Here is an 11,339-nt window from a genome sequence, read left to right on the forward strand (position 1 = left end):
TCAAAGGCTGCTTACACTACCTTACAGCCGTGAATGCTATATAATGATCTCTAAGCAAAACTGTTATAAAAATGAGTTATCTGACAAATATTTAATATGGTTAGCCCCCGAAGAGGAAAGGACACAGACAGCAGACACAACTTAAACACCTTTTCATGTCTGTGGTAACGGAGGTCCAAAAATACCCCTCTACACTATGTATAAACAGCAAGTAGCTCATAAAGAATCAGCCTCAAAAATCTTATTGTGATCATTTATCTCATAATCTCCTGACACTTGTAATTCCTTTACTAAACATCACGACACAGGCCAGCATTCTGTTTCTCATATTCCTGGTCAAAAATCTGAGCATTCCTCTTAATTACAGCTGTAATCTATACAAAACCAATAGCTCAACTAAACTTTCATCTCTCCAGAATCAGAAACACAAAATCGCAGAAAATGATAACTTACTACACATCACTTCACTGCTTCCCTGCACAGCTAACAATCTTCTCAAAAGTATCGGGAAGAAACAAACACTGGTGGGCAAGGTGGCACATGCCTTTAATCCCAGCACTCAGGAGACAGGGGCCAGCCAGCCATGGTGAGGTGCATAGAAAGACCCTGTCTAAAAATAAGAGAGGAAAAAACAAACTGACAACAGCCACGTCTTGACTAAGAGTGTTGGCAAGAGCTGGATGGCATTCAGCTGGTCAAGCTCTTGCCTAACTGCACCACAGAAACCCAACAAGGTGGCACATGCCTGAAACGCTACCAGTCCAGAGGTGGAGGCAAAAGGATTGGATTTCAGGTCATCCTCACCTACATGGAGAGTTCAAGGCCAGCCTGGGAATATGAAACCCTGTCTTAAAAAAGAAAAAGAAAGACTCCCGATAAAAATTGAAAAATTGCATAACTAGCTCTCAAGTTTCTTGCACTTACAAATGACTTTAATTAAAACACAACCACATAGCATCTACCTCAACAGTCATAATAAACGTTACATCGTAAGTTATAAGAAATAACCCTCCTCAGACCAGATCCATCTACCTCAACAGTCATAATAAACGTTACACTGTAAGTTAAGAGAAATAACCCTCCTCAGACAACATCTAGTTGCTAGCCACTCACATGTTCTACTTAACCAAAAACTTTATAAGACGGAGACACACGAAGAACACCACAACACGCCAACCCCACCTGGATATCTGTCTTCAACCATTTGGAATCAAGTCGAGACTGGGCAGCCAAACAGAAGGACTCAGAAGGCATGTTTCCTCCCGGTGGTCGGGCCTGCAAGTCAAACAGAAACGTTGGAGACCCATAGCTTATGAAACTGTTACTCACACCGTTCTGCAGTTCAACGCAGCACAGAGAGAGAAGGGAAAACAGGGGAAAAGGAGAGCTGGGGGGCGGGGGACGAGAGCTCGAGAGGGAAAGCTGGACCAAGAACGGGAGGAAGAAGGGAAATAGCCCTCCCATTAGAGGTGGAGTCGCCAGCCCTGAAGTGGTCACAGGCGACCACCGCACAATGTCACCCCACTCCTTAAATCCCTAAAGGGCGCGCACACACACGCCAGGAAAACTCACTATGGCCACGACCGATGACAACACGGTGCATCAGCCGCTTTACCTACAGCAGTCCGGGGTGTGGGGAATAAACAAAAGTCCCGTTTGCAGAGAGATCTACAACCATCGCCTGACCACTCAAGGCAGAGCCGGGCCGGCCGCGGCCCCCCAAAGCGCACAGGCCCTATCGTCCGCGTCAACGCCCGCCTTCCGCCCGCCGCGCTCCCGGGCCCCGCTCGCCCGGATCTCCCAGACCTGGCGCCGCCCGTCGTCGGCCCCTCCGCCCAGCTCCGGCCCGCGCTCGGTCAGACGCGGCGCCGCCCGCTCCGCCAGCCGGCTGCGGGAACCCTCCCTGCGCGGCCGGCGCTAGCAAGCCAGCGATCCGGTCTGCGGCCCGAAGCGCAGGCTGACGCACGACGGCGCCCGCCCAATAGCGCGAGGCGACGGGAAGGCCGCGGCCAATGGGCTTGCGGCGGAGCCCGGCCCGCCCCTCCCTCCCCTCCACTTCCGCTTCCTTCGCTGGGCGACAGCCAACCGCAGACGCCGGGAGGCGGGACTCCTGCGCGCGCACGCTGGCTCGCTCCCTCCCCTTTCTCCTACGGACCCGAAAGGAGTAGAGCGTCTCCAACGCGAAGACACGGGAGAGGCTCTGTGGGCTGCACTTCCGGCGTCCGCCTGGAATTCGAGCCTCTGGGCATGAGACAAAATTTAAGAAAAAGCCCTTGGTCAGGGCCTGGTGGTGCACGCCTTTCATACCTGCGCTCGCGAGGCTGGGGCAGGTGGATCTCGGCGTTCGGAGACCCTAAGGGGAAAAAAAATAGAAAAAGGAAGACAGAGCAATTGAAATCACACAAAGTATGCTCTCTGATCATCTTGGAATGAAACTATAAATAAATAAAACATAACACAATCTCCAGGCACTTAGAAATCAAACTTTTCCAAGAGAAGAAACCGAAGGACGTAGAATATTTTTAATAAGAGCTGGAAGAGCAAAATTATTACCAAGAGAGACAGATCAGTTAAAGAAGGGATCTGTCAGAGGCAAATTTTTTTTATATATGTTTGGCCATAGGTAGTTTTTTCTGTCCCTCAAAACTAGCTGGTTTGTGTTACTGTGGGAGATTGGATAATCCAGACAAAGAAAGGGAAGCTGACTGGTTCTCCATATAAGATAGCCTCTTATGTGAGGGATTTAAAAATCTCACTAAACTGTCCCCTCTGGTAAGAAAAGGACCACTCAGTCTTTGTCTTGGAGAGAGAAAAGGATCAGGAAGTCAGCTATCTTAAATGCTTAAATGAAAAGGACATTAATATTCCCAGAACCTCTTTTCCCTGCGTCTGCCTGCCAGGCAGCTATTTTCCAGACCCTCAATAGGCCTGGCCCGGCCAAACTCTTGGTAAGTTGGTGTCTATCATCCTTAGGATTTTGTCTTTAAGAACATGGTGAGATAACTGTTCATTAGTAATTTAGCATACAGGGCAGAAAAGATGGCTTGGACATTAAGAACACTTGCTACTCTTACAGAGGACCTGGTTTTGGTTTGTGGGAAAAGAACAATCTTTGTGTCACACAAAAGAACACATGAACGAAACAAGAGTAGCTCAGTGAGGTGGTTTTCTTTTTTTCCAAAAAGGGTTCTTGAAAATCCAAACCAGGCTAGTGAGCATGCATGTCCAAGATGTTCTCTCTTGTTTATCCCTACATGCAGGTGAAAACTGTAGCTCATCCCATTGGTGGGAGCTTGACTTCACAATCTGAGACACTTGGCTAGTCAGTACAAAGGGTGGGGATCCAGAGACTATGGGCTCTCCTCAGGCTAATTATCTTTGATTTTAAAATCTCTATACATTTCTCACAATCCCCCCCCCTTTTTTTTTCTAGTTTCTCCCCATATATAAGATGCCTTTACTAACAGTGAATTGTTGTGATGATCAGTGTTGCTCAAGCATGACTTAAGGTGAGCCCACCTGTTATGAAATACCCCTTTACCCTATGAGATATTTGTCACTGTGATTGGTTTCATAAAAAGCTAAATGGCCAATAACTAGGCAGGATTTGGGGGGCAGAGAGAAGAAGGACAGAGATTCCAGGAGTCCCCAGCAGACGCAGGGGAAGCAGGACATGCAGGAGAGGTAAGAAGCCATGAGCTGGGGCTGGAGAGATGGCTCAGAGGGTAAGAGCATTGCCTGCTCTTCCAAAGGTCCTGAGTTCAATTCCCAGCAACCACATGGTGGCTCACAACCATCTGTAATGAGGTCTGGTGCCCTCTTCTGGCCTGCAGACATACACACAGACAGAATATTGTATACATAATAAATAAATAAATATTAAAAAAAAAGGAGCCATGAGCTACATGACAGCACATAATTTAATAGGAATGGGTTCGTTTAAGTTATAGGAGCAAGTTAGAAACAAGCGTAAGCTATACACCAAGCTTTCATAATTAATAAGTCTCTATGTTGTTTTTAGTGAACTGACGGCCCAAAAAAAAAATTGTCTACACCCACTTTCGCGGCAGAAGGGGAGTTCCCCAAGACTCCGTGATTGACCTGTTCCAACTGAAACGTAACGTTTTTACCCTAGCCAGAGTCTATTCTCTTGAGCAGGAGATTACTTTTGCTAGGCCTTTACTGTTATTTCACTGTTCTCCCCATAAAGAGGTGGACTCATGAGTCAGATCAGAGATCAGGTCCCCCAAACCCTTTTGAAATCGCTGGCTTCTGGTCAGGATCAAGCTGCCAAGACACTCACAGACAGTTTGTGTTTTCTGCCAAGAGAGAAACCACTTTTTTGTTGGTGGTGGTGGTAGTTTTGTTTGATTTTGAGGGACAGGGTTTCTTTGTGTAGCCCTGCCTATCCTGGAACTAGCTCTGTAGGTTTGCCTCAAACTCAGAGAGATCTGCCTCCTGAGTGATGGGATTAAAGATGTGCACCACCACTGCTTGGCTTTCGTTTTGGGTTTGTTTTGGGATTTTTGTGGGTTTTTTTTTCTTGTTATTATTGTCTGTATTTGTTTTCTGGTGGGTCTGGTTTTTTGTTTGTTTGGTTGGTTGGTTGGTTTTGTTTTATTTGTTTTTTGTGTTCCTTTTACTCTGGACTTCCCAGCCATTTTTTTTTAAACCTTCTGTTTTAATCACCTGCTCTCCCTCTGGAAGAAGCGACCCTGCCAAGATGATGAGTCCTCAGGCATGAATGGCAGGCGGGGTCCACTTTCCTGGGCCTATCTAAACAACCCAAAAGTGTGTTGGCAATTCCATTTGTGTAACAGCGAAGCCTGTGGAGGAAAGGAAGTGTAGCAGTACTTTTCTTTGGGCCACCAGCTCACAAATAATGACATGGAGACTTACTAATTATGAAAGCTCAGCCTTAGGGTAGGCTTAACTAGCTCTTACAACTTAAATTAACAGAGTCATATTAATTTATGTTCTGCCACGTGGCATTACCTCTTTTCCATCTTGTACCTCCTGTTTCCTCTCTGTGTCTGGCTGGCAACCCCATCTTTCTTCCTCCCAGAGCTCGCTCGCTCTCTCTCTCTCTCTCTCTCTCTCTCTCTCTCTCTCTCTCTGCCTGGAAGTCCCACCTACTTCCCCTGCCCAGCTCTTAGCTATTCGGCTTCTTGTTACACCAACCACAGCAATACATCTTCACAGCATACAAATATCCCACAACAAGGAAGCTCTTCACTGATGCCTAGAAATTGATGTGAGGGAGAAATAAAGGCAAGAGTGGTTAACATTAGTCCCTACGCGGGGAACCAGAAGTAAGAAGAGAGGATATCTTTAAATGTCCAAGTCAAAATCCACTAGTCTCTTGATGAGATCACAAGAACATCCATGGATTGGGTCCTCCTCTTGGTTTTTGACTTTGCTTCATAAGGCTGGTCTCCAGAGTGGTGACCTCAGGATCTGCTTCCAGGCCTTTGACAGATTTTGGAGGAGCTAAAATCAGCATGGGATCCCCACCCCCAATGGCTTCTAAATAGGGAGATGAAAGAAACTTAGCCTTCGTTTTTAGGCTAAAGCAATGGTGCCTATAGATAAGCAGAGAGCTACGGAGCTACGCTCTTTTTTTTTGTTTGTTTTTTTTCGAGACAGGGTTTCTCTGTGGTTTTGGAGCCTGTCTTGGAACTAGCTCTTGTAGACCAGGCTGGTCTCAAACTCACAGAGATCCGCCTGCCTCTGCCTCTCAAGTGCTGGGATTAAAGGCATGTGTCACCACCACCGGCCGAGAGCTACGGTCTTAACTATTATATCTGGGCAGCATTTTCCTTATCAAGAAGAAAAGCATTACTGAGAAACAGCTATAGAAAACAGCACCGCATGTATACTGAAGATGGTCTGTAGAGTGTAATCCTATGCAAGCCAGTTTATTTGTCCACGAGACACAAGCTAGGGTCGCCCAGGAAAAGGGCCCCTCAGTTAAGAAAATGCCCCTGTAATGTTATCAATGGGGCATTTCTTGCTTCCTGATTGATGGGGAAGGGCTCAGCCCACTGGGGCTGGTCCCCTCCTTGGGGGTTGCATTAAAAAAAAATCAGGCGGGGCAAGCCCATAAGCAGCATTTCTCTGTTAGCTCTGCTTCAGTTCCTGCCTCCAGGATCCAGCCTTGAGCTCCTGCCACGACCTCTCTCCCTGATGTAAGCTGGAAGGTAAGCTTCCTCCCTGCCTTGCTTTCGGTCCTGGTAGTTACATCATCATAGAAAACAAACTAAGAGAGCCCCCTTGGACTGTTGAAACGTATCGATCATTTTAGTCTTTGATTGCGTTTTCCTCTTTAAAATCATTCAGGTTGCCAAAATGATCTTTTAACCGTTAAGCCCAGTTGAGGACCCTGTCCTCGGGAATTACGTGGGCTTGCAATGAATCTCTGCCTCCTCTAGCCTTTCACCTAGCTGGTTCACCTAGGTGAGGGCAAAGACCTTGCTTCGCCTGACTGTAGCTGCACTTGGAAACATCCAGGAATTTCCCCTCTGGGTTGTCCCTCTTTGGTGTAGACTGGATACTAGTTAGAATTCGCTGGTGGGGCCTCACGGCGGCCTCCCTGTGCAAGAGAACGGGTGATTCTCCCGTGGTTACCGGACATTTCGAGAGATGCTCCAGAGTTCCCTGGGACAGAGTAGACTTGGAAGGGCAAGGAGGAAACATTCTCCCTTTTTACTTCCTCTGATGACTTCAGTGTAGGACTCCAAGGATGTGTGTTGAACACCCAGAAGAGCAGTTCTAATAGTCTGGAACTTTTCTAAGATTTATTTTTATTTTACTTCTTCTTCTTCTTCTTCTTCTTCTTCTTCTTCTTCTTCTTCTTCTTCTTCTTCTTCTTCTTCTTCTTCTTCTCCTTCTCCTTCTCCTTCTCCTTCTCCTTCTCCTTCTCCTTCTCCTTCTCCTTCTTCTTCTCTCTCTCTCTCTCTCTCTCTCTCTCTCTCTCTCTCTCTCTCTCTCTCTCTCTCTCTGTGTGTGTGTGTCAGTGCAGACGTCTGAAGCAGCCAGAGGCATTAGATCTCTCCAGAGCTGGAGTCACTGGCAGTTGTGAGTTGCCTGATGCGGGTGCTGAGAATTGAACCTGGGACCTCTGGAAGAGTAGTGTATGCTCATAACTGCTGAGCCATCTCTCCGGTCCCCCACATATGCATTTTTTAACTACCTTGAAATATTAGATAAAGTTAGGGCAAAGACCAAAATTTTGAACTAACTTTGACTAGATCTACATTTAAGCAGAGGTCTGACAAGCATATATTGAACTCTGAGCTTAGAAATTTTACTATGACACACAAATTTTCAACTTTTACATATCCTAATATAACTTGCTTTTGTCAATTCTGGAGGGAAAAAACATTCAGCCTTGCTGCTTGTCATCAATAATCAATAATTTATAAGCAGATGTAGATGTTCTTATGGACCTGGTAGTTATATGGCTTATATGACGGTGTTGGACAATACCATCTTAACAAAAGGAAGCTGAATCCAAACACCAGAGCAGGATAATGTAATAAGTTGATAGTCCACAGGTGTGTGTATACTGTTCAGCTGTGGGCCTTTCTAAGTCCTGAGTAAATGTTATAAAATACACACACAAAAAAAAAACAGAAAGCAACAACAACAACACTCCTTTTGTTCTTTGTACGCTCCAGAGAATTGTCTTGCATAACTATTCTGTGGGTTTTGAATGAGCACAGGAATCAGATAGAAAGAAGCTGAAATGCACAGTAAAACACCATCCGAAACAATGTGTACAGCGTCTGTAGAATTCAGCTAAGGACACCCTGGTAAAGCTACCATGCTGGAGTAAAGAACTTGGGAAAGGATAGCATCCATCAATTCTTTCTCTTTAGCCTGTCTGAGTCACTGTCACTGATAAGCAAATGCAAAAGCAATCGGGCCCTCTGGGGCAGAAACAGACACAGGACAAAGAAGTCTCAAGGAGGGAAGAAAATTGTCTCCATTAGAGAAAAATAGGCTCAAAGACACTAAGCAGAAAGTGCAGGCATTGAGACCCAGCACAGCCTACATCTCCAGCATTTTCCCCCCTCAAGAGAACTGGAAGCTGGTTTTCCTTTGCTTCTCGCTCTCTTTTGAAGGGGGCTGGGGGGAGAGACAGGGTTTCTCTATGTAGCTGGAACTTATCTCATAGACCAGGCTGGCCTCGAACTCACAGAGATCTGCCTGCCTCTGCTTCCCAAGTGTTGGGATTACAGGCGTGCGCCACCACCACCCACCACCAGGCTTGCTTCCCACACTTTATCTACCTGCCATCTCAGCTGGGATGTATGCTCTTCTAAGTTTTCTCCGGGGCTGCTGCTAATCCACACCAGCCTTCCAAGTCAGACATTCCAAAGTGTCAGCTCCCCTTGGTCACCAGCTTGTCCTGAGGGCACAGGGCCAGAAAACTCTTCTAGAGAGCAGTAAAGATATGTGTCAAAATCTCACCCTGGGGGGCTGGTATAACTCCTTACACTGATATAAAAATACTTTAGCTTTATCACTTGACAACAGAGGCCACGTTAGAGTCTTCGGACCTCCTGTTTCCATGATCTCATTAGGCATCCAGGATGCTTTAGAAAAACAAACTGAAGAAGGATGTGAGAAGAGGATTGGGATATGTGACTGAATGTCAGAGGTGCAAGATATTCTCGGGGTGTGGCGATCCCCTGAAGGCTCAGTGGTACAGGGAGATTTTATAGACGGCACCAGTTTGGCTCATAGCAAGCAACTTCATTAACCAAGGCGGCAGTAAAGTAACATGGTTGTCAGCATCTTCATGGCGTCCCCCTCTAAGATAGAGGTCAAGTCACACAGCTGTTGCCATGGTGATGACATCCGCTAACCCAACATCCAAGTTAGGTTAGCATGGCTGTAGAAGGAGACATTACCCTCAGGTGTGTAGGCCCAAAATAGCAAAGCAAAGACGTAGAGGAAGGAATTTATGGTCTCAACTCGAGAAAGGTGAGCCCGGGTATCTTACCACACAAACTGTCACCATGCCTATGGAGCCATGAGATCTGGATCCTCTTTTTAGCTCCCCTGGGTTCCCACAGCTGTTGCTAAGAATCCCTGAAGAGAACAGAGTGGGGAGGTGGACCCTCAGCCCATAGGTGGCGCTGTTGCACTGGGAGCACATGGAGAAACTGAGGACAAAGTGCCCTTGGTGCCATCTTGTCACTTCTGAGAACTGAATAGGCTAAGACTAGGCAGATCTGTGACCCTCTGTGTTGACTGGAATTTAAAGCCAGAAATAGGCTTGTTAAAAAATAGTCCTGATTTAAAATTTTAAGTCTTTTTTTTTCATAACTAATTTTATTTTTTTATTCATTTATTTATTTTACATACCAATTCTAATTCCCCCTCCTACCTCTCCTCCTGCTTCATTCCCCTTCCCCTCACACACACATCCCCACTCCTCAGAGAGGGTAAGGCCTCCCCTGGGAAGTCACCTAAGTCTGTCCCATCACTGAGGCAGAACAAAGTTCTCGCCTCCCTCACCGCCCCCCCCCCCCCTCCGTGCCTAGGCTGAGCAAGGGCTCTCTCCACGGACAATGGGCTCCACAAAGTCAGCTCATGCTTTAGAGTTACATCCTGGTGCCCCCGCCAGTGGGCCCATGTAGGGCCCAAGCCAAACCATTGGCACCTGTATTCAGGGGTCCTAGTTTGGCCCTATGCAGGTTCCCCATTTGTCAGTCCAGAGTCTGACTGGACTCTCTCGGATCAGCTGGTTTTTTGGGTTTCCTCATCATGGTCTTGGCCCCTTTGTTCATATGATTCCTCCTCCCTCACTTTAATTATACTCCAGGAACTCTGCCCAAAGGCTGTAGGTCTCTGCATCTGCGGCCATCTGTTTCTGGAAGAGCGTTCTAGCTTCTCTGGGGTTGTGGACTATAGGCTGGTTATCCTTTGCTTTATGTCTGGTATCCACTTATGAGTAAGTACATACTATATCTATCTTTCTGGCTCTGGGTTACCTCACTCAGAATGTTTTTTTCTTTTTTCTAGTTCCATCCATTTGCCTGCAAATTTAAAGATGTCATTGTTTTTCACTACTGAGTCGTACTCCACTGTGTAAATGTGCCACATTTTCTTTATCCATTCTTTGGTTGAAGTGCGGACTTGTACAGTTGCTATGGAAATCAGTATGGTGAATTCTCATACTGATTTAGGACTCAGTCTTTTTCAAGTCCGAGCAATACCACTTTTGGGCATATACCTAAAGGATCCCCACTCACACAACAAGGACATTTGCTCAGCTATGTTCATAGCAACATTATTCATAACACCAGAACCTGGAAACAACCTCAATTTAGGTCTGCACTCCCACCAGCAATGCAGGAGTGTTCCCCTTACTCCACATCCTTTCCAGCATAACCTGTCTTCAGTGTTTTTGATCTTAGCCATTCTGACAGGTGTAAGATGGAATCTCAGAATCACATGGATTTGCATTTCCCAATGGCCGAGGATGTTGAGCATTTCCTTAAGTGTCTTTTGGTCATTTGAGATTCTTCTGTTGAGAATTTTCTGTTTAGATCTGTACCCCATTTTTATAAATTGGATTATTTGGAAATTTTGATGTCTAGTTTTTTGAGTTCTTTGTATGTTTTGGAGATCAGTCCTCTATCCGTTGTAGGGTTAGTAATGATCTTTTCCCATCCTATAGGTTGCTGTTTTGTCTTAGTAACCGTGTCCTCTGCCTTATAGAAACTTCTCAGTTTCAGGAGGTCTCATTTATTAATTGTGTCTCTCAGTGTCTGTGCTACTGGGGATATATTTAGGAAGAGTTCTCCTTTGCCAGTGCGTTCAAGTGTACGTCCCAATTTTTCTTTTTTGAGGCTCAGTGTGTATAGATTTATGTTGAGGTCTTCGATCCATTTGGACTTGAGTTTCATACATGGCAATAGATATGGATCTATTTTCATTCTTCTACATGTTGACATCCAGTTATGCCAGCACCATTTGCTGAAAATACTAGAGTCAGTTCCAGGACAGCCAGGGCTACACAGTGAAACCCTGTCTCAAAAAACCATCCAAACGACTAAATAAATAATACAACAAACCCAGCACGGGGCTGGAGAGATGGCTCAGCAGTTAAGAGCACTGGGTGTTCTTTCAAAGAATATGGGTTCAATTCCCAGCACCCACAACTGAACATTTATCCAACACTGTGACCCATTTAGAGGTCTTTTTCATCTGAATCTGTCTTTATTACATGTGAATCTGTAATTATTTTTTGACCAGGAGCACTTTTTTTTTCTTTTAAATGCTAAGCAGTCATGGCTAAGACCAACTCTGAGTCCCTGACTGTT

General features: G+C 45.8%; 1 protein-coding gene across 1 annotated transcript in view; it reads right to left on the reverse strand.

The window, feature by feature from the left end:
- Positions 1–1,936, reverse strand: part of Herc2 (HECT and RLD domain containing E3 ubiquitin protein ligase 2) — a 154,660-nt gene extending 152,724 nt beyond the window's left edge. Inside the window, exons 1-2 of the mRNA XM_075952430.1 lie at positions 1,807–1,936; positions 1,183–1,275 (exon numbers count right to left, since the gene is read on the reverse strand). Of these exons, the coding sequence (XP_075808545.1) occupies positions 1,183–1,254 (72 nt within the window). The 5' untranslated portion in view covers positions 1,255–1,275; positions 1,807–1,936. The remainder of the gene's footprint in view (positions 1–1,182; positions 1,276–1,806) is intronic.
- Positions 1,937–11,339: the final 9,403 nt, after the last annotated feature.

This window comes from Microtus pennsylvanicus, chromosome 18 (genome assembly GCF_037038515.1).
Source record: "Microtus pennsylvanicus isolate mMicPen1 chromosome 18, mMicPen1.hap1, whole genome shotgun sequence".
NCBI classification, from domain to species: domain Eukaryota; kingdom Metazoa; phylum Chordata; class Mammalia; order Rodentia; family Cricetidae; genus Microtus; species Microtus pennsylvanicus.